This window comes from Juglans microcarpa x Juglans regia, chromosome 1S, assembly GCF_004785595.1.
Source record: "Juglans microcarpa x Juglans regia isolate MS1-56 chromosome 1S, Jm3101_v1.0, whole genome shotgun sequence".
Lineage (NCBI taxonomy): Eukaryota > Viridiplantae > Streptophyta > Magnoliopsida > Fagales > Juglandaceae > Juglans > Juglans microcarpa x Juglans regia.
The window spans coordinates 25,234,502-25,258,052 of NC_054595.1; the positions used below are offsets into that span (position 1 = coordinate 25,234,502).

Sequence of the window (23,551 nt, forward strand, 5' to 3'; positions counted from 1 at the left end):
AGGACTCGGGACAAGAGTCAAGAAGCAAAAGAAAACTTTTGAAGGCAATAAATAGGCATGAGTAACGGCACAACACATTTATTACATATTTTACAACATAACGTATATTATAAAATAAAAATATTTTTATAATATATTTTATAAAAATATTCATCCGTGTAAAATATTGTAACAAATGACGTTTATTTATATTTTTCAATTGTCATCGGCATATCAAACTCTAATGAAGCACGTTCATGTTAATCACAAAAAAAACTGAGATTGATAGGACGTATTTCATATGGATTCATTCTTCATTAATTAACAACACAATTCACAAACCTACGTCCAACATTAAAACTGGAAGCTATGCTAGCTATTGCTGAACAGAGAGTGCTTTCGGAAGAGATTCATGAGCAGACACAGATATGGTTTGCAACTTGTATTCGGCCGAAATAAACTGATCAGTTTCTTCAATGGAGATGATCTTGTTAATAAGGCCAAGCAAGATGCGTTCAAGGTCTTCTCCGTCTATCCACTCGTGTATTTCAGCCTTAATAAGAAGGGGGTTCTTGCAGATGAGATCCCACACGGGGAAACCCTTCCTCGGCATCACATGATCTCCATCTCCAAGCTTCAAGCTTGGGCAATAATCTCCACTCCCATCCCCAAGATAGATCATGAACTTCTTCTCCTCCTCGGACACAGAAGCTTGTATCCTTTCTATGATTAGACCCTTTAGTGCACAAGGCATAATAATCAGCCAAAAGTCAAGACATTTTATCACAATCTTTAAGCTATTGAATCACATATTATAAGTGGGGTCACAAAAGAAATAAAATAATAAATTAAAAAAAAAAACACTTTTATAATCTGTTCCAACCTTATTAGGCTCCAACAGAGGATAGGATTCTATATATCTATTGTCACCCACAAATAAAGTAAGGAATTTATAATACCTTGCACATGTTTGGAGGGCAGAGACTGCAGCCATGAGGAGTCTTGTGGGAATCATGGTAGGGAAAGATCCTTAGCCTCCTTTCTTCATCCACTAAACTTGGGTTCGTATTGATCTCAGAAAAATACTCCCTTAACTCAAGATGCTTCAGAATGGTCTCGATAAAAAATGTGTTTGCATCGCTTACAATCCTCAAATCACACCTAAATAAAAAGTTCCATTGCCACCATATATTTCACTCCCTAAAAAGCTTCCAAGAACCTAACGAGAAAGGGGAGAGAGAGAGATGTACCCTAAAGCATGGGCTGCTTTGATAGCAGGGGCAATTCTGGGATGTATGGGTATCCGTTTGAATATATCAGCAATATCCTCGATGGTTTTCCCTCGTGCATGGAGCTCCTTCAACATCCTATCCTGTCAATTTAAAACAAAAAAAAAAGGGAAAAAAAAAGAAACATCAGTTCTTTTTTGTTTTTCTTCTCTGAACAGAACAAGAAAGTCCTGATCACTCCTTAGAATGCTTGTTCATGATATCTGACTAATCTGAGTTCGTCACGAAGAAATCTGAGAACGTACCATGAGAGAGTTCCAATTAGGCATGGTAGGGAGGAGGTCATTGAACAAGTCTGTGGCACCCAACTCGTCCACCACCCAGTTGTCGCTATCGGAGTCGATGATCGTCTTGTCAAAGTCGAAAACCACCACGATTCCGACCATTGTTTGCTTCCCAAGAATTAATACAACAAGAACACTAACACCCAGAAATCTAGAACCACTCTTCAAACACCCCGGCAAAAACTAATGTCGTGTGTGCAAAATGACCCCAACGGGTAAAGGTATTTGTAGGGAAAGAAGTATACGGACGAGAAGCGCAACAATTCTTTCGGAATCGGAATTATAAAAGGAATATTTCATGATCAATCCGTGGTATACGTTTCGTGGATTATGTAGGACTCCTTGTTTACAGTGGCTTGCTCTAGATATCCATTTCTCGGTCGTAGGATTTAATGACTTTAATGACTGATCGGGATATCCAACTGTGAATACTAGGCTTCTGCTAACGAGAAAAAGACGCGGGAAGAGAATATTCTGGGGGAATTGAATTCACTTTGGCCACCTCTGAAACGCACTCACCAACCACTCCACTCCGAAAGTGAAAAACGTTATAATATTCGGTCGAAATAAAGTTTTTTTTCTAAAAAATAATTTTTTACGATATCTTTATTTAAATACTTTCTATAATTTAGAAAAATATAGACATAAAATGTGAAATTTACTTATTTAATGCTTGATTTATATTATTTACGGATAATATTTAATACAACAAGTTTATATTATCTACGGATATTCATTCTCTCCCCCGTGTTTTGTTTTGGTTTGGTTTGCACAAATGCGTTGTTGTTCACGTAAAAGTAATATTTGTAGTTATAAAATATACTCATTTTAAAAATAGAGAATAAATATAAGATTTATATGAAAAAAATTATTTTTTTAATATTAAATTTCATACTTCTTAAAGATATTATATTTTATTTACATAATATATAACTGTATCTAATATTACTTTAATATTAATAAATTGAAGTTGACTTTTTACTATCTTCTTGATAAGATGAATTGAGTTTGTGCTTGTTAATGGGGGGAAAGAAAAGGGTCCAATAGAGTAAATTGGCAAATTGGGTTCTTGAATTGTGGGGATAATGCATTCCATGAACAATCAATCATCTTCCACCCAATACCAAACTCTGCAATTCTCTTTTAAATAATGAATCTACAAAAATAAATAAATTGCATGCAGTGGAAGCTGATGTTTTGCTCAAATTCAGTGGAAACTGATGCAGAATGTCGCCTAGAGGCCCCTACCTTCTTTCTTTGTTTTTTTATTTTTCCTTTTTACACGAGAGTTGTGCTTAGATGTTAAATTAAATTGAGTTAAGTTGATTTGAGATGATAAAATATTATTAGAATATTATTTTTTTAATATTATTATTATTTTGAGATTTAAAAAAATTGAATTGTTTATTATATTTTATGTTAAAATTTAAAAAAATTATAATAATAAATTGAGATAAATTTATGATTCAAACGAAAATAAAAGTTAAACAGCCATATGCACGTAAAAAACTTCTTAGCATAGAACGTGTTTGTTTAATACGAACTCAATACAATTAGTAACGCTCGAAAGATATCTCTTATAGACAAAAATAATGATATATACAAATCTTAAATATATAAATTCTCGCATGTCTTTTATAAAAATATAAATTCATTATGAAAAAGTGCAAAAAGATTCTTCTTTTTAAAAAAAAATTAACGGATAAATTCTGCGCATGTGTCATCCGGTACATGAAGACAGACGACCATGAGTATGGAGTAGAAAACGTTGAACATTGGGTTTATCTTCCCGATGCCCATTTTTCCATGTTCACTGGACCTCGATATCTATGCCCAATCCTATTCCTATGGATCAAATTGTCTTTTCATAAAGACTATATTTATGGACCAAATTCTTTTACCGAGCCTAAGGTTGGAAAGTTACATTTGTGTGGCAGATTTGCACGAGGCCTGGGCCTCATCCCAGAGATTACCAGCTGGGTTTATGAAATAATAAAAGGAAATTGCTTCTCCCACATAAGGTGGCCACCGAATGCATTTTTATTTTTGTTATTTAATTGTTAAATAGTTATTTAAAAATGAATATATATTTTTTTTATTTTTTTAAAAGATATTTAATAAAATTTAAAAAAAAGTTGAAATAAAAAAGATAAAAAAACTTTTACCTATTGATAGTTTCGGTAGACTTCCTCTATGAGAGTAGCACTACCCATAATAAAAAGCATGCACAAGAACCAATTAGGTACTAGTGCAGCATGTGTTTTTCAAAAGTGGAAGAGACAAATATATAAAATATAAAAAATTTGTCTCATCAATCATTGTTTATTAATTTATATTTTACACTTTATAAAAAATAAATTCATATCTTATAAAAAGATTATAGAGATAGGATGTGAGAGTGAACAGTAACCGATGAATAACATTTCTTATAAAATATAACTTATAATTATTACATGTTTTTATTTACATGAATTTTCTTATCATCATTAAATACTTAATAAATATTATAAAATTTACATTTTATAAATTTATCCTTCTCTGATTTTAAATTTTTAGAGAGTTTGACTAGTGAGAAGAGATGTGATAATTTTAGATGAATGTTGAAAGTTAAATAAGATATTATTTTTTAATAATTAAAAAAGTTGAATTATTTATTATATTCTTTTGTAAAAATTTAAAAAAATTATAATGATGAGATGAAATAAAATATTTTCACCATCATCCTTAGAGTTTGGATAAAATCTTTACAAATCCCTAATCCATGTTATCACCATGTGAATTTTTTTTTTCCTATTTTCATTCCTACCACTTTGTTACCAAATATATAAAGAGGGTGTTAGCGATGTTCATTTTTATTTTTTCTTTTAATATTAAAAAAAGAGAAATATGCGTCGGTACATTTTATCGGTCTCTTTAACATTTTATAATATATAATAGATTTTATTTATTTTTTGTCATTTGATAACCCTTATGAAGTAACTTTGAAAATCTTGCATATAGATGAATTAAATATTCGCCTTAATCAAAATCTTATATGAACTCACTTCTTCATAGGGTGGTAGAGGAATGTCTTTCCCGCCACTTTAGAAAGAGTTAGAAATTACGTGATGGAGGAACCACTCGTTTTGGATGGCTTAAGAATCGCACCATAGAATAATTAGTGCATCGGAATTTAATATAAAAAAAAAAGATGAAAAATCCAATATTGATTTAACATCGCATTATTTCCACCGTATCATAAGTCCAATGCGACTCACCCTAAAGTTGCATCTTTAGTTACCTTCTAACCCTTCAATTACACCGCTTTTCAACCTCCATCACAAATTTCAACCCTAAGATAAAAGTTGAAACTCAGGGAAAAAACAGGCTTTAAATATGAAAAGACAAACAAAGACATGACTGTCATTTTAGAAAATCTTTCAACAATCTGTTTGTTTAATACTTTTAAAAGCTTCCGGTCAAATTTGAGTTAGATTTGGTTTGAATCATCAATTTATTTTAATTTATTATTATAATTTTTTTTTAAATTTTAATATAAAATATAATAAATAATTTAATTTTTTCAAATTTTAAAATAATAATAATATTAAAAAATAATATTCTAATAATATTTTATCATCTTAACTTAACTCAACTCAACTCAACTCAACTTAATATTTAAACACAACTTTAATCTACTCCTAATAAAACTTTATTAATAATTTAAAAAAATTTTAAAATTTAAAATTTTTAATTAAATTGTGTTATATAAACATATTATTATATGTACATCAATTAAAAAATAGAATTTTTGGTAAAATTTTCCAATCATTTATTCAAGGTGATCTATGGCTACTGTTGGGAGTTATCGTTAGGGTTCTATTAATACATTTTATCTATATATATATATATATATATTTTTTTTTTTTTACATATATTTTTTTAACATTTTAAATATATTTTTTAAAAAAATTAATAATATTATTAAAAAAATATTTCCTCAATCATAAAGTTAAAAAAAAAAAAAAAAAATCTCACGATAGCTATAGTCGAAGGACTAGATTTTCCTTTAATCAATATTAGCATCACCCGGTCAAATTATTGCATTCCTCACCAACCAATCAAACTCCACCTTTCTGACTACATCTCCACCAACACACAGCCCTTTGACGTGTCCACCTTTCGCTTTCTTCGGTAATTTTATGAGAACTCAGAAAATTATTAAAAAGAAAATTACATGCCCATTATTGGGAGCAAACAAGAAACAGGGGAAGAGAGAGAAGTGCAATGTGTGATTGTGTTTGTGTTTTTGTTCCTCAGAAGCCCAAGGAACTGTTTGCTCCGTCACATTTATCGCGAAAATCCCAAATTTCTCCTTCTAGAGAGAGATAGAGAGGAAGAAAAGTTAAGAACAAAAAAAAAAAAAAAAAAAAAAAAAGTTGTGACTTGTGAGAGAGAAAATTTGGCTTTGTTTGTGTGCTTCAATAGTTGAATTAAAAACCAAACATTTTATGGGAAACTTTAGATTTGTCGGATGTAATTTTGAAGCCAGGATCCTTGTAAACTCAGAAAAGCGATCTTCGATGCACTGATTGGATTAGTTGGATTCGATTGGATACGCCGATTTCGGTTTCTGGGTGCAATGAACGGTGGCGATGAGGTCGTCGCAGCTCCGGTGGGCCCGCCTCAGCCGCTAGAGTGGAAATTCTCTCAGGTATTCGGGGAACGCACGGCCGGTGAAGAAGTCCAGGAAGGTATAATAACACTCGTGATGATATCAATCATGGTATTTAGAAATTATATATTGCCCCTCTTTGGATCCAAATTGATGTTTTCTGTAAAGTTTTGGGATTAGGTTTTATTTTTGCGTTTCGATCCGTTTTCGATCCGTTGTGGGGTCGGGATCTTGATTTGGTGGGAAGAGTGGGTTTTGGGTGTGGAATATGAGGGAGAGTTGTACGTGTGAGGTTTGGATGGGTTTGTGATAGTTGAGTTTGCATCGGGTATTCATCAGATTGGGAAGTTGAGGATGTCGAACTGAACTTGGTTGAGTTAATGGTGGGTGGTTGTGATGCATGCGCATGTTTTGGGTTTATAATTTGTAGTTCATAGTTGCAAATGCGTTGATTCGCATCTGCCATAGCTGGGATCATAGTTTTCTATTTATTCTTTGACTAGTGTTATTGAGCTTGTAGTGCATGAATATCCTTCTGTCACTTAAAATTAAAAGTGAAATGTAGCCGCCAGTGATTGCAAGTTTGGACTATATTTACCTTCTACGTTAAAATCATGTCCAAAGCGATTGTTGCAGTGCTCTGCCTCACTTCAGTGTAGATAATAGTCGTCTCGTAAACCTTAGTTGGATTTAGAAGGGAAAGATAGCTACATTTTTTAGATTCATCATATAATTAAGCACACATGTGAACCAAGCTGCATGGAGATTGCAACTCTTTGTATTTGTATCTCAAGCACAATGTTGAATACGGGAGAGTATAGCTCGAATGGAGAACAGGAGGATTGGTGGTTAGATTTGTACTTTCACGATGAAAGGGTCTTGTGCTTTTGGTGACTGAGAAACATGGATTGCTCCAGTCAATGGGTTGGATTAGAAAATGTCATTGAAGATTTATTGGACTGGCAGAATTAAACTTTGATGAGACAACCTAGTTCTTATCATGTAGGAAAGGTTATCTCATTCGTATGTACTTAATTTATCTATTGTTCTGGTCTGAAATTAAATTGCTGAAAACAAAGAATCTGGCTACTTAAAAGATTTTGTAATTAAGTGCAGCATTATTGTAATAAAACAAATAGTGAGAACTCATTTGTGGGATCGTTGAATTAGAGTGACAAAATTGGCATCAGATGCCAATTGCAAAATCACTTTTTTTTTTTTTTCCCTAACAAGTGCCAAATGTATAAGAAACTTAAACCCAATCCCTTTGTTTTTTCTTTCGGGAAAGTAATCTGTGTGTCTGCCTTTTTTATTTTTTTATTATATATATATATATATAGTTAATCTGTGCATCTGCTATATCACATTAGATCAATTCTTCCATAAACTATGGGTTTGCTGATTTAGTTTTGAGGTAGTCCTTGTTGGTTGTTTGGTATTGTTTTGAAATTAATCCCACAAGGTTCTGTTTCTATATCGCCAATATCGGAGAAATGTTTACTTGTTAAGAAAGAAATATGTCATTACATTAGAAGGGGTAGCAGTTAAAGCATATTAACTTTTGGGTTTCAGGCAATTTTGGAAAATTTATTCATAGCCTATTTAAATTTTCATAAGCATCTGTTGATAATCCTGTCTAGGTGTCTCTTTTGCATTCATCTTTTGTACATGGGCTATGCCTTTTGTTTTCATCAATAAAACTCTCGATTACTTATAAAAAAAAATTCCACAATCATATGTGGGTAGGATGGGGTTTATTAATTTGTGTTTCTGTTTTTCCTGCTGCAGTTGATATCATTTCAGCAATCGAATTTGACAAAACTGGTGACCATCTTGCTACTGGTGACCGTGGGGGTCGTGTGGTTCTCTTTGAGAGGACTGATACAAAAGATGTATGTTCTTTCTACACGCATTGGATCTTACTAAACTAAATTTCGGTATATTATAATACATTTCTTGTTTGCTGTGACAATCTTACTTCTTTGTATATGGTAATTTTTAGCATGGCAGCTCCAGAAGAGATTTGGAGAGGACGGATTATCCGATTGGTAGGCATCCTGAGTTCCGTTACAAGACTGAATTTCAGAGCCATGAACCAGAGGTGCTTTTTTTCATCAGTTACTTCTGCTTCATTTTATGTTATTGAATGCTGGAATGTAAATTGTTTATCCTTAACGCAATGTCTTCATTTTTTTGTGCCAGTTTGATTATCTCAAGAGCTTGGAAATAGAGGAGAAAATCAACAAAATTAGATGGTGCCAAAGAGCCAATGGTGCTCTCTTTCTTCTTTCTACGAATGACAAAACAATTAAATTTTGGAAGGTAAGAAAGGAGCTTATGGTGTTTTTAGTTTTCTGAGTACTTAATTAGTTACTGATCAAAGCATTTGGTAATTAGTTGGCACAATATTACTTGCTTTAGTAAAAAATATTTTCTGAAATTTTCAACTTCCTTGTTTGTCTATTTTCTAGGTATATATGGTGTAGGATGTGAAGCAATCTCTCTCTCTCTCTCTCTCTCTCTCTCTATATATATATATATATATATTTTAAGTGAAATTCATGGATTTGGTTGAAGGATTGCTAGCTATCAAAATTTGCAATTAATTGTTAATAATCCCTTTTTTCTCTATTGCATTTATTCATAATCTTGAGTGCAAAGGACGCTTTTGCTTTCAAATTTCATATTCTGGCACTTTTTTTTGGGTAAAATGAAAGAAAGGGGGAGGGGGATCATGGGGGGTTCGTGGTAGGGGCGGGTGTATACTTGGAATGCAAGAATTGGGAATGCTTCCTACAATCTCTGAGGAAACGGTCCGGCTGGCGAGATTGTGCACAGAAAGGTTGGCACTTCTGTGGACTTTTTTGACAGTCCATGAGGAGAAATCTTTTAGTCCTTCAGTGATATCGTTTTTCAGAGGACTAAATCTCCAGTCAGTCGTAGTGACTGTATTCTAGTGCTTGCCTTGTCTAGAAATGCATCCCACATGCATGTGCTGCAATTTCACATCAAAAGGTGTATGTTGAACTTCTGTTCATGAAAAAGGAACAAAAAATAAATGCAATGTTACATGCTTTACACATATTGGATGGATACAATGATTTACTTGCCGAAGGTTGCTCCCAATGCCTGATTGCTTATCGCTACATGTCATAAAGATAATGGAGTAAGAGTGTATAAATAAAGCCAATTCTTTCTAAAATAAATGGCATCTCCTTTCCCCATAAGTAAATGGTGGATAGTGAGCTCATAAGAGTTCAATTGCATCAAGTACATGAGTTGTTTTACCTATTTATATGAAACGAGAGCAATCTTATTAAACTATGCTACCAGCACACTTTCTGTGAGTTCCCTGTATTCTTGTTCTTGCTTATGTATATGATGATGGAAGAATTGTAAATAATTTCACTTTCATTATTTTCTCTCAGACTACAGCTATGGGTGGCGATTTGTGACAACCACTGTTTTGTTTTGCCATCGCAGGTCCAAGAAAAGAAAATCAAGAAAATTTCTTGTATGAATTTGGACCCTTTAAAAGCTGTTGGAAATGGAAGTGTTGCTAGTTCAAGTAATTCGGTTTGCTCTAAATCATATCTTGCAAATGGAGGATACCCAGACAAATCGAGTAATGACTTCTCATTCCCACCAGGGGGCATCCCATCGCTACATTTACCTATGGTAGTTGTACTCGATCCAATTTATTGATTTTTTTTTTTTTTTGCACTCTATAATTTTTGTTTCTGTTGGATAAGTGCAACATGGAAAATCTTAAAATGGGTCTAAATTGAATCATCGTGAATCATTTCGCCACTCACTTGGTAATAAACTTAAATAAGCTTTCAACAATATGAAAGATGAACCAATGAACAAGAACATAATGTGCAGCAAGGCACACCTTGAAGCCTCTCCAAGCCGCAATGATTTCAGCTGGGTCTCAGATTTGGGCTTTAGCACACATATTATCTAAGTGCAACTGCAAATTTCCTAGAATTGAATATGCTCTTGTGTGTTATGGGCACAGCTCTTCAGAGAATTAGATGTTATTGGTCAAACTTCTCTCAACTTGTTTCTGTAAATATTTTAGTCTTCTCCGTTTGAATTATTTTAATGTACATATTTGCATGTGTTCATCATTCTGAAGTTTTTTCGGTTAACAACACACACACTGGCAAGTGTAAACTCTTTGTTTCTCATTGTAATTGGATGTATTGGTCCTTGCACTCGAGTACCTAAGGCTTTGAAGTATGGCTTTCTTCTCGTCATCATGTCCATGCGCACTCTTGATTGTTGCTTGGTGGTGGGAGGTTTCAGAAACAGAAAATTTTGTTGAATTCCATTAATTTTGTTAAATTGTCTGCCTGACCTTATGCAGCACTAATACATAGTTTATGTAATGTGTAGGTAACTACGCATGAAACCAACCTCATGGCTAGATGTCGAAGGGTATATGCTCATGCTCATGATTATCATATCAATTCTATTTCAAATAACAGGTGCTTCCATTTCTTCTACTCCCACTTGTGTTTTTGATGTTATGTTTTGACTTTTTTGCGTCTTCAGTTGCTACTAGGGTTCTTAGGGTCTTACGAAACAAGCTGGTATTTTGTCTTTCTATCCATGCTTTACTTATATCTTATCCCTGTTTAACTGCCACAATGTACGAATTTTCAAGTGATAATGTGTAAACCTCTGGATGTCGATCAGTTCAGCTGCTGAAAGTCTTGTCATTGAACACGGGATCTTATCAAATCCACCTACTCTAGACGAGGAATGTTCAAGGGAAGGAAGAGGATTACGTCCCATTGTGTGGCTCATAGGCCTGAAGGGGTTTCTGGAATAAACACTCCTCCAATCACCCATATAAAAAAGGAAACTTTAAGATAAATGATTGAGCCCTTTAGCTGGGTTAGCAAGGTCCCAAGGGCAAACAACCCCCCCCCCCCCCCCCCCCCCACCAAAAAAAAAAAAAAAAATCATACATTGATTTTAAGGCATGGGTTTTCACTGTCGAGAACCGCAGTTGTTTTGTTTTGCTGAGATCAAATATCTGAAAACCATTTGAGGCATCTGTTTGGTTTTCTCTGGTTTATTGTTGTCAATGGTCAACTGTGCATGCCCGTCTGTGGTAAATAAAGGATTAACTCTTGACACCTTTTGCAATGCCCTAGCAATAAACCTGGGTTCTCTATATTTAATAATTTTTATGGTTGATGAGGTTGATTTTTATGGATAGGGCACAGAAGAGTAAATTGGTTTGCAGAGAATACCTTGGAATATTGAGCTATAAGTGCTAATGAGATTTAGTTCCTGACCTTGTATGATGGACCCTTATTTAATATTTGTTTTCTTTCCCAGTTTCTGCCTTTATTACGTCAAATAGTCCCTCTTCATGCAAAGATTCTGTTCTGATTCTTGCTAGCATTTGATTGGCTCTGATGGTTATGCTGGAGGCATAATCCTTGATGGTGCAAGACATTCCAGTTGTCAGACTTGACTAATATCTCGGTCACGACTAATTCATTCTTTGGAATCAGCATGCTTAGTGCTATCCTTTGCTTCCATTTATTTCTTAATATGATTTCTGCCAAAACCTTTGTTTCATTATGTTTTCGAACTATTGAATTTCTGGGACTTAGCACCATATTTTCATAGATAGTATGCTGTATTTGATAAGTGTTTATGTAAATCATTCCATATTTTGTCATCAAGTTTTTATTTTTTTGATAAGTAAACAAATTTTATTGATCAATGAATGGGCATAGCCTAGTACAATACACAAGAAGAAAACAACTGTATGCCCTACTAAGAAGATATTTTGTCATCAAGTTATGAAATATTTAACTGTAAATATTACACATTCAATTATTATTGCTTGCCTTCATCTTCGACATGGTTTAGTAAAGTTTTCACTGATCACTTTGCTCTCTCATCACTTTTTTCCAGCGATGGTGAAACTTTTATATCTGCGGATGATCTTCGAATAAATCTTTGGAACTTGGAAATCAGCAGTCAGAGTTTCAATATTGTGGATGTGAAGCCTGCAAATATGGAGGATCTGACTGGTAAGCTTCTTATCTAGTATTTAGGTTGTACTGAGAATTTTAAAGCTGGTTTACGTTACTGAGTTATGGACTGTTAGCTGATACTGTTTTATTTTCATGTATCCTATTTGATGCATGGTTCTGGGCTAAAAGTTATTATGTACGAGTATGTTTGTGTAAGTGTGCAAACATGCATTACAAGTTCACACATGTTTTTAAAGCTCAATCTGGCTGTTTGATTTGTGGGATAACTTGCATTAGTTTGGGTAGTGTCGGGAAAAATGGGAAGATTTGTGGGAAAACTTGGATTATTTTTCCTTGTATGACATTTTCCCTTTTGATTGCTTGTTTTTCTGTTTTTTGTGGTAAGTTTTTGTTAGATGATACAATTTGTCCAGCTTTGAAGATTATATTTATTCTTTCAGAGGTGATAACATCAGCAGAATTCCACCCCACTCATTGTAATACATTAGCATATAGCAGTTCAAAAGGCTCCATCCGCCTCATTGATTTGCGGCAATCAGCTTTATGCGATTCTCATGCCAAATTGTAAGTGTTTAACTTGTTTTTATACTATTATGGTCATGGTACAGCTGCCACGTAAGTTTGTTTGGATTGCAAATTGTTAGATGGGGAAACAGTATAAATAAAACACTTTTTTGGGCCTCGGCATATAGATTAAAATAAATTCTTCCAAAACCCTCATGGACTCACCCATGATACCCTTCGGATACAGGTTTGAGGAACAGGAGGCACCTGGTTCAAGATCATTTTTCACAGAGATAATTGCTTCAATCTCAGATATTAAATTTGGACAGGATGGCAGATATATACTTAGTCGTGATTACATGACCCTTAAGGTTTGGTTTTCTATACTGGCCTTTTAATTTGTTTCATATATGTTATGGAATTTTGAAGTAATATAAATTATCACTTTTAGATAGGGGTGCTATACATGATTCTGTATAAGCTCTTTTAAGGATGTCATGACAAGTTTATGTGGCTCCATTTGACCTGTGAAAGAATCATCCATCTGTAAGTCCCATAAGATGCTGAAAGGGTATGATTGCCATGAATATGTTCTGTATCCTCGAAAAAGCATAAATTCTTTAGAGAAATACGCCATGGTGTATCAAAGACCTAATACTTGCCCGCCTTTTTTTTTTTTTTTATGTCGGGGAACCTCTCCAAGGCAAGTGCTCCCCTTTCTATACCCCCAGTGTAGTTGGATTGTGCCCCTAGCACTTTTTGAATAATGCATGGTATTGTTACTTATCGAAAAAAAAAGAAATGTCAGTCCAAGAATTTCCCCAGTTTAGGAGAACCATAACAAACTCCAAGGTTACAAATTTACGGACTGCATGTAGAAAGATGCTACATTTAAAGAAGAATTGTGGTGATTAGGGTATTAGTCTAGGTTGAGTTATTGTGTTGGTTGGTTAGGATGGGGTTGTGCAGAGAGGTGGTTATTGATCAGAAAGTTTTTGAGTTTAGAAAGGAGAATGATAAGTGGTGTAGAATCACTGAGAGCAGCCGCTGTGGGGTGAAATACATTTCTTTGGACCATGAAGCCCTGGGATGGTTGGGTTCAATGGTTAGGGAGTGTGCAGCTACTTTGGGCCCTGTAGAGTTCCTGAGAACTCGTAGAAAGGGAAATAATGTTTTAATGGTGAGGAGAGGTTGTAACAACAACGGCTATTTTATCTGCATTTCAGAATTTGGGCATGAAAAGAGGAGAGGTATCCTATTGGTGCCGGAAGGAAGGAAGGGAGAGGGGTGGAGGAACTTTGGTGTTACTCTTAAGGAGCTCAGTCCTCCTTCCTCTGTTTCGAGTGTGAGAAACAGAGGTGGTATGGTTCAGGATGGGAACCCGAAGATGGTTAGGGGTGGTGGTGGTGCTCCTTCGTGGACGACAGTTGGGGTGCAGTCGTACAGTCAAGCACTCCAAACACAGAAGGGCAGGTTCAAGCAGCGAGTGCTGGGTTGCTAGGTGTGGGAAGTGCAGAGATTGTGCATGGCAGTGTACTGTTGGGGCCAAATCAAGAAAACATTTTACTGGTGCTGGGGGAGATGGAGAAAAAAGTTGGGAATTTATTAGAGGAAATAGATTGGTTAAAACGCTGCATTAAAGGCAAGGAGGTATTGAGATTGGGTATGGGCTGTGTTTCGGGTGTTAGTAAAGAGAATGGTTTGGGCAGTGATTCGGGGTAGAGTTGGGCCCGTTGGTGGGCTTCGAGAAACTTGGGCCTGGTTTTGGTAAAGGCGCGTCGACTGATATGGGCTTGGCGCTGGGCCAAGCAGTAGGCCCAAAAATATCAACTTGGCAGGCTAAGCAGCTGGAGACCGAAATATCGGTCCAGCTGCCGAGTCAGTCTCCGATGGAGCCGATAAGTGCTGTGCTTGTCTTCCCACCGGCATAGAAAGAACTGCCGGTTGCGGTTGAGCTTGACGGTGTGCCGGTAGAGTCTTTCAGGCGGAGAGTTTTGGAGGAAGGCGAGAGATCGTAGAGGATGTTGTTGCGGTGGAGATCGTGAGGGTTGATCCTCTGTCGTCTCAAGGTGGGTTGTCGTCGGGGAGTGCACAGATCCAGTCGTGCGTGGTGATCGAAGGGCCACATTTAGCCTCTGGGTCAATCTCGCTGGTAGAAGATGGGTTTTTGGGTGAGCTACTTTCGCTGAGTCGTGGGTTGTTTTTGGGAAATTCACAGATTTTGCCGTGTGGGGGGATGGAAGGCACAGTGGTGAGCCCTGTGCAATCAGCTGCCTATCCCGATACTGGGGTCTCCGATAGACCCTCTATCACTGGAGATGGTATCTTTTGAAGAGAATAAGGTGGGGGATGGGGCTGTAAAGTTAAATTTGGATGTCCCTGTCAGTGGAAAACCAGATTCAGTGTGTGGCTCGGAGTTGGCTGTCTTTAATCCTGCAGATGAGGTGGGGGCCAATCTAACTCCTTTGTATACATTGCCTCCCAATTCTAAATATGGGAGTGGTTCGTCAAAATGGGTTTTCAACAAAGTAGAAGAGATTCAAGCTGTCATTGAGATTTCATTTGGAGGCTATGAAGAACAGTTTAAGGCTCTCCTTGTAGCTCTTGAGGATAGCCATTTGAAGTCAGCTTCAAAGCGTGATAGGGAACTTAAAAAGTTAATGTGCTCCGTTAATTATGATGCGAAAGAAGGGAGTGGTGGAAGGGATAGATCGAGAGGGAGGGGCAACATAGTTTTATTATGAAGCCCAAGATTCTATCATGGAATGTTCGGGGGCTCAATGATCGCAATAAACGCGGTAGTATTAAATCGTTATTGCGGTTGTGGAAGGGGGATGTAGTGTGTATGCAAGAAACAAAATTGCGACACATTGATAGAAAAATTGTGAGAAGTTTATGGGGGTGCTCGTATGTGGGATGGACTTATTTGGCCTCGGTGGGAGCCTCAGGTGGAGTGTTACTTATGTGGGATAAAAGAATGGTTGAGATGATTGAGGAGTGTATTGGAGAGTTTTCGGTTGCGATTCTATTTAAAAATGTGGTAGATGGATGGGAATGGGCATTTGCAGGCTCTTATGGTCCTAACGTGGATAGAGTTAGGAGAGGGATGTGGGAGGAGTTGGCGGGTTTATACTCCTTATGGGATGTGCCATGGTGCATGGGGGGTGATTTTAACACTATTCACTTTCCTAGTGAGCGATCAGGGCATTGTCGACATTCTATGGCTATGGAGGAATTCAATGAGTTCATTTTTTATCTAGATCTCATGGATCTCCCTCTGGCAGGAGGAGAGTTCACTTGGTCAAATGGATGGGTTTGGTCGAGATTAGATAGATTCTTGGTATCTCCCTCGTGGGAAGCTAAATATCCGGAAGTAAGTCAGAAACGACTAGCTCGAGTTAGTTCAGATCATTTTCCTATCCTTTTGGATTGTGGGGGTATTCACAGGGGGCGTAGATATTTCAAATTTGAAAACATGTGGCTTACAGCGGATGGGTTTGTAGAGATGGTACATGCTTGGTGGGCTTCGTATCAGTTTATTGGTACCCCTAGTTACATTCTTGCAGGCAAATTGAAGGCTCTTAAACAAGACTTGAGGAAGTGGAATTTGGAGGTGTTTGGTCACATTGACAATCAGAAGGGTACACTGATGGAGGAACTGCAAGACTTAGAAGAGAAAGAGTTCTTGGGAGATAATTTGGAAGATGTGGCATTGAGGAAGGGCATGGTTATGGCAAATCTGGAGAGGGTATTGTTGTTAGAGGAGACTTCATGGTGTCAAAAATTCAGGGCTCTTTGGTTGAAAGAAGGTGATAGGTGTACGAAGTTCTTTCACAAAGTGGTCAATTCACATAGGCGTAACAATGCTATTGAGTCTCTTAAATCAGGGGCTCAGGTACTAGTTTCTCTATCCGAGCTAGAAAACCATATAGTTCAGTACTATAAGACCCTTCTCTCAGAATCGGTTCCTTGGAGGCCAAAGCTTGATGCTTTGCATTTTAAGACAATTGACCTGCAGAGTGTAAGTGTGTTGGAGAGACCTTTTGGTGAAGAAGAGATTTATAAGGTCATTTTGGGTATGGCTAAGGATAAGCGCCGGGACCGAATGGGTTTACAATGGGTTTCTTTCAAACCTGCTGGGACATAGTAAAAGGTAATGTTGTGCAGGTTTTCAATGAATTTCATTCTTTCCAAAAGTTTGAAAAGTCACTGAATGCGACCTTTATTGCTCTCATTCCCAAGAAGCATGGGGCATCATCTATTGAAGACTTTCAGCCTATAAGTCTGGTTAGTAGCTTTTACAAGATTATTTCGAAGGTACTTGCTAACCGGCTTAGTCCGGTGTTGGAACATATTATCTCCAAGTCCCAGAACGCCTTCATTCGAGAGAGACAAATCCTTGATTCAGTACTCACTGCAAATGAGTGTTTGGACTACAGATTACGGGAGGGAGGTTTAGGTGTTCTGTGCAAGCTTGACATGGAGAAGGCATACGATCATGTGAATTGGGATTTTCTTTTATATTTGCTTGAGAGAACTGGTTTTGGGGATAGGTGGATTGCATGGATGCGTCATTGTATTTCAACCGCTCGGTTCTCGGTTTTGGTTAATGGCACACTTGCTGGTTTTTTTGACAGTTCGCGGGGATTGCGGCAGGGAGATCCTCTATCTCCTCTTTTATTTGTTATAGTTATGGAGGCTTTAAGTAGGATGGTGCAGGCTGTTGTTGGGGGAGGTTTCTTATCGGGATTTCAGGTGGGCAATGGTTCTGGTGGTTCCATTATCATTTCACATCTTCTTTTTGCAGATGACACTTTAGTATTTTGTGGAGCGACTAGTAGCCAGATCCAAACTTTACGAGCTTTGTTACTTTGCTTTGAAGCAGTGTCAGGGTTAAAAGTGAATCTGGGCAAGTCTGAGATGGTTCCTGTGGGTGAGGTCTCTAATATCGTAGGTTTGGCAAGCCTTTTAGATTGTAAGGTATCCTTGCTCCCAATGAAATATCTGGGCCTCCCGCTAGGAGCAACTTTCAAGAATAGAGTTATATGGGATGGAGTAGTGGAGAAGATAGAGAAAAAGCTGGCTGGTTGGAAACGGGGTGTATTTATCAAAAGGGGGTCGCCTCACCCTTATCCAGAGTACACTAACTAACCTCCCTACATATTTTCTATCTTTGTTTCCTATGCCTGTAGGGGTGGTGAACAGAGTGGAGAAACTCTTCAGGGCATTTTTATGGGGAGGCATGGGGGAGGAGAAAAAGTTCCATCTTGTTAGATGGAAAACTGTATGTGCCTCAGTTGTGAATGGGGGGTTGGGAGTGTGTAACCTGAGAATTTTTAATAAAGCTTTATTGGGAAAATGGCTCTGGAGATATCATCTGGAAAGGGGATCATTGTGGAAGGAAACTATTGATGCTAGATATGGGGTCGATTGGGGTGGTTGGTGCTCTAAGGAAGTGAGAGGGAGGTATGGTGTGGGTTTATGGAAGTACATAAGGAAGGGATGGCCAAGTTTTGTAAATCAAATACGCTTTGTAGTTGGTGAGGGCACTTGTATCAGATTTTGGCGGGACGTGTGGTGTGGAGATTATGCATTGGAAAGGGCTTTTCCGGCCTTATATAGTATTGCAGTTAACGGGGAAGCTTCAGTGGCGGATGTGCGTATATACTCTCATGGTGTGCAGTAATGGAATGTTCTTTTTATTAGAGATTTCCATGATTGGGAATTACCTATAGTTTCAGAATTTTTCAGCTTATTATACTCGATGGAGTTTCCTACACAGCGAGATATTATGAAGTGGCGGCTTAATAACCACAAGATATGCACAGTGAAGGTGTATTACAACATCTTAACAACACAACTTGGTAGTATTCGGTTTCCTTGGAAGAGTATCTGGAGGACCCGTGTGCCTTCGAAAGTAGCTTTTTTTGTATGGAGTGCTGCTCTTGGGAAGATATTGACCACAGAAAATTTGAGAAAGAGAGGTTGTGTAGTGTTGGATTGGTGTTACATGTGCAAAAAGAATGGAGAATCTGTGGACCATCTATTATTGCACTGTGAGTTAACAAGAGTGTTGTGGGATGAACTCTTTCTAAGGGTTGATGTTGCTTGGGTTATGCCTATGAGGGTGGTGGATTTAATGGGTTGTTGGCCAAACATGCAAGGCAGTGATCAAGTGGTAGCAGTATGGAAGATGATTCCATTGTATATTATGTGGTGTATTTGGACGGAAAGGAATGCACGTTGCTTTGAAGATAAGGAACCCTCAATGACCGAGTTGAAGAATTTTTTTCTCCATACTCTAATGTGTTGGTTTTCCACTATTGTATTACATGGGGATAATGTTCAGGAATTCTTGTCTTTATTTTACCGTCTTTAGAATGTAGTTAGGAGTTCTTATGTATACTTTCTGTGTACAAGGACTATGTCTATTTCATTCATATATATAATATCTTTCTTTTACTGATCAAAAAAAAAAATTAAAGCTTTCAAGATGTGTGTGTGTGTGTGTGAGAGAGAGAGAGAGAGATTGGGTACGTTTGGCAGGCAGAATTTGTCAGCGCCAAAAGGGTTGGCTTGTTGATGCTTTGGAGGAGGTACAACCTAAGGAAGGAGTGACAGTGGAGATTGTGTGTCCAAGGCCCAGGGAGTATGACTTACCAGTTAAAAAAAGGAAATTAGGTAACATAGCTTATACTTTAATTTTTTTTTTTTATATAAGTAAAAATATATTAATATCAGTAGGCGTAACCAAGTACACTGAGTGTATACAAGAGAGAACACGTAGCCCATAATAGAGATCCCCTAAATGAACACCACCCAAAGAGGGAGAAATTAAAAACCTATCCAATATACACTAAGCCCTATTGGGACAAAACACGCCTTCCCAAAACAAAGCAAGTCACTGTAACTACCCCAACCCTTTGTCTCCCACACAATTATACTTTAATTTAACTGACAATATAAGAGAAATCTCTTTCAATTTCAGCACAACTGCTATGATTTTTTAACTCACAAACACCTAGAATGGTAACGAGGTTCTATTCCTCTTTCTTCTGTACCCACTTCGTTTTTGAACAGTTTTGGCAAAAACATAGATAAAGGTGCTGTGTTAGAGATGAAATAGGACTAGTGCACTTGATATGTTAAATTATACATGTTGACGAATAATCAGGCTAGCAATTCTATATGTGATAATTATCAAATCATATGTTTTCCCGATTCAATGGGCTTGTTGCGCCATCTTATTACAATTCTGCATTCTAGGGAAAGCAATGGATGCAAAATAGATCCAGTTGAAGAGTTGATGTCAATAGTCTCAACTTACATTGACCATCCCTTAATGTCTATTCTTGTCCTGTTAATTTTAGTATCACCAATGAGCTCTCTAGCTCAAATGGAATTCCTCCCTTTATAAGAATAAGGAAGAAACTGTGGTTACTCTTACCATAAAGGGCAAAGGGGTTATGGTGTGCATAGTTTACTCATAAAACATGTTACCATGTTGAGAGAGGGAGGAAGAGACAATGGAAATTTCTTCGAGTCTTCTCACTTTTAGCCTTTTAGGTCTGTTATCTCCCTGCCAAAAACAAACAAAAAAGATACACCAGAAGGAAAACATGGGCTAGGCTGGAATTAGTTGCTAAAGTATTCCACCTAGGAGAAAACAGTTGGAATTATTATCTTCACCCAACCGGCTTAAGTCTAACCTATGTTATTTACAATAGTGAATGAATCCTTGTCGAGGGCCTGTGCACCCCCGAAGTTAGTCAGGATGCTGATCCAAGACAACTGGTGCCCATAAAAAAATTATTATCTTTACACTTCTTGAATGCTATTTCTCATGCCTTTTATTTCCTGCTATTGATTATTCTTTTTTCCTCTCTCTCTCTCTCTCCCCCCCCCCCCCCCCCCCACAATTTTTGTGATGAGTATTTGCTTTGAAGTTTTAGCATAATTTTGCTTTTGCTATAGAATTTGATGCTTTTATTTTTTATATATTTATGTTACTTATCAATTTTTTATTTATTTTTATGTTGCTCCCTGTTTCATAACTCAAGTATGTGCTACTTATTTGTCAGTTATGGGACATCAATATGGATTCAGGTCCAGTTTCGACCTTCCAGGTTCATGAATATTTAAGACCGAAGGTGAGGTTCCCACTTTTTTCACTACGCCAAACCTAAGATTTCTGCTGCTGTGTTTGCTTCATGCTGATCACCCGTTATTGAATGCATCCAGCTTTGTGATTTATATGAAAATGATTCGATCTTTGATAAATTCGAGTGTTGTCTGAGTGGTGATGGATTACGAGTCGCCACAGGCTCTTACAGGTCTGTATTTTTATTCTACATCTCCATTTGTAACCTCATTGTTATTCACTTTGGCATCTCATGTATCAATGTTATCCCAGCAATCTATTTCGTGTGTTTGGTTGTGCACCGGGAACTACTGAGGCAACAACTTTGGAAGCCAGCAAAAACCCGATGAGGTAATTTTAAATGAAGATATTGACCACCAGAATGGCTTGAAGGATGGTTTATCTAACTGTATATATAAACTTTGATGTCTAGGCGCCAAGTTCAGACCCCTTCAAGGCCTTCCAGATCCCTGAGCAGTAGTATAACACGAGTTGTCAGACGAGGTTGCCACCGCTGCTGTCTGTTTATTTATTCCCCCGTCCTTTCTAATATTTTACTAAGTTTTTATTTTGTCCTTTGAAGCGTTTCTTGTATTCTCAACCTCATTGTTAAATTACTTAAATGTCATTTTCCCTGTTGGGGAACAGGAGCAGAAAGCCCTGTGGTTGATGCAAATGGAAATTCTTTCGATTTTACAACGAAGTTGCTGCACCTAGCATGGCACCCAACTGAACACTCAATTGCTTGTGCTGCTGCAAATAGCTTGTACATGTACTATGCATAAAGAAAATCCAGGAAGAAATGTATTTGCTGTGGGAGAAGGCTTTTCTGCCTTTGCCGCCGACCAGTGACTAGGAGGCTACATCAGATTTTCGCATTTCAACTGCCCCTTGAAATCTGTTGCATGTGCTTTTGCTTTTGGTATCAAGGTTCAGATGTGGCTGCTGGCGCATCCACGAGGAAGCAACCTGATTTTGTTCCTGGGTGGGCAGCGGCTCTTTTTACTTCCTCACCTCCCTTAACAACCACCAAAATTTCTTTGCTTTTCTTTGTCCTAGCTTGTTTCCGTATCTTTTTCTGAAAGGGAAGATGCAGTTATGTTCTACATTTGTGTTGGGTCGAAGTCGGGGAAAACAAAGGATGATTGTAGCTCTTCTACAACAAAACACTGAAGGATGTTCAATATATGCCCACTAGTTTCAACATAAAATGTAGCTTTTTCTTTTTTCTTATTTACTCAGAAATCTTGCTGGGATGGAGATGTTGAAACTTGCAGTGCATCAATTTCTTTTATTGATTCTTTGTCATGGTTGTTTAGATTAACCGAGGATGCTTTAGTCTAATATTTCTTGTAGTTTCCAGTTTGATCAGCAGTAAAGAAAATAAACATTGTATGTAGGTTTGACACCAGATTGGACTTTTATTTGAGTTATCAGTAACAAGGTTAAAAAAAGAAAACTATGTAATGTATAAGTGTCACCCTCACACCGTAAAATTGCAAAACTATATAGTTTGAGAGCTTGCGAGGCAATGCTTAGAACTGTTGAAGCTTGGGACTTTGTGGGCTATGATGATCGGAAAGAAAAAGCATTTGGTATGACTACCATCACTTCCGCCTACTATCAGACAAACTAAAGTTTCTGGACCTGCTTGTACGTTCATTGATCCATATCTCTTCCCGAGTCTAGTTTAGTCGGAGTCGCAAACAATAACGAGGCCAGGGCCAGGGGTACTTAATTGCAATACTTATTTAAAAACATTTTAAATATATATGTCACTGCTATACATTATTATCCAGTAAAATATATAACTTAGTTTATAATTTACATATATTACCTTTTTTTTATAATTCGTATATAGATCGTCTCTATCGTTCAATCTCACCTTTTAAATTGTAATATATGAAAAGTTTAGCTGTAAAATTATCAGTATTCAAGAAAAAATATAAATTTAAAATTTATTTATTTATCCTTATTTTTTATTACTTTGTTAAAACTTAAAGGTATTCGTAAAAGAAAAAAGCTACTTGCACCCGGGACGGGGACATGCCACGTATCCGGGTTCCAAGTCAGCGTTATTTAAACAGTGCGTTTGCACCCTAAGTTAAAAGCAGAATTTCTCTGCTTAGTGTTGTTTCTAAAATCAACACTAGTGAAATCAAACTGACCCCCAGAACGAAGACGATGCAATATCTTCCGACGATTAGGATTGAACTCGCACCGAAACAACTGTGGAAGATGATGAAGAACCCTAATCTGCACCTCCCACCATTCACACCTCCAAGCTTCCCAAGCTTGCTACGAAGACCATTCCCCCACCGAAACATGAAATGATGGGCTTTCATGGCTTGGTGTTCGGGTCTAACTCCAAATGGAGCATGGGTCGGGTGCGTTCGGAGCCAATTTGGTAATGTTGGCAAAACAGAGGGAACCCACCGAAATATTTTTTCTATCAATCTAACAATTGGGCAGCATCGGCAATTCAGAATCAGCATCGGCAATTTAGAACCAAAAATAAAATATTTTCTATCTCCACGTATCACTCTTTTCTCCGTTATCTCAAAGCTTGACTGACTGGTACTTCCATCTCTATCTCTTTTTCTCTCATTTTCTTTTCAAAAAGCTGTTTTTTTTTTTTTTAATTTTTTAGCAGTCTCCATCTTCATAGGAAGAAT

General features: G+C 37.0%; 2 protein-coding genes across 3 annotated transcripts; one reads left to right on the top strand and one right to left on the bottom strand.

The window, feature by feature from the left end:
* Positions 1-331: 331 nt before the first annotated feature.
* LOC121246159 (inorganic pyrophosphatase 2-like) lies at positions 332-1,938 on the bottom strand. The gene is made up of 4 exons (XM_041144185.1): positions 1,514-1,938; positions 1,230-1,351; positions 939-1,140; positions 332-715 (listed from the first exon to the last, which is right to left on the bottom strand). Exons 1-4 carry the CDS (start codon positions 1,652-1,654, stop codon positions 356-358), a joined length of 825 nt encoding a protein of 274 aa, XP_041000119.1. The 5' UTR covers positions 1,655-1,938; the 3' UTR covers positions 332-355.
* Positions 1,939-5,784: 3,846 nt separating this feature from the next.
* On the top strand, positions 5,785-22,087 carry LOC121246158 (serine/threonine protein phosphatase 2A 55 kDa regulatory subunit B beta isoform-like). 2 transcript variants are annotated; one of them, XM_041144183.1, is made up of 14 exons: positions 5,785-6,285; positions 7,995-8,098; positions 8,209-8,307; positions 8,409-8,528; positions 9,690-9,887; positions 10,608-10,699; positions 12,150-12,268; positions 12,673-12,796; positions 12,984-13,107; positions 20,818-20,886; positions 20,978-21,069; positions 21,150-21,227; positions 21,310-21,380; positions 21,525-22,087. In XM_041144183.1, exons 1-14 carry the CDS (start codon positions 6,174-6,176, stop codon positions 21,659-21,661), a joined length of 1,539 nt encoding a protein of 512 aa, XP_041000117.1. In that variant the 5' UTR covers positions 5,785-6,173; the 3' UTR covers positions 21,662-22,087. The 2 variants fall into 2 exon arrangements, with proteins under 2 accessions (XP_041000117.1, XP_041000118.1); XM_041144184.1 differs by having other exon boundaries at positions 5,786-6,285; positions 9,690-9,884.
* The last annotated feature ends 1,464 nt before the right edge of the window (positions 22,088-23,551 follow it).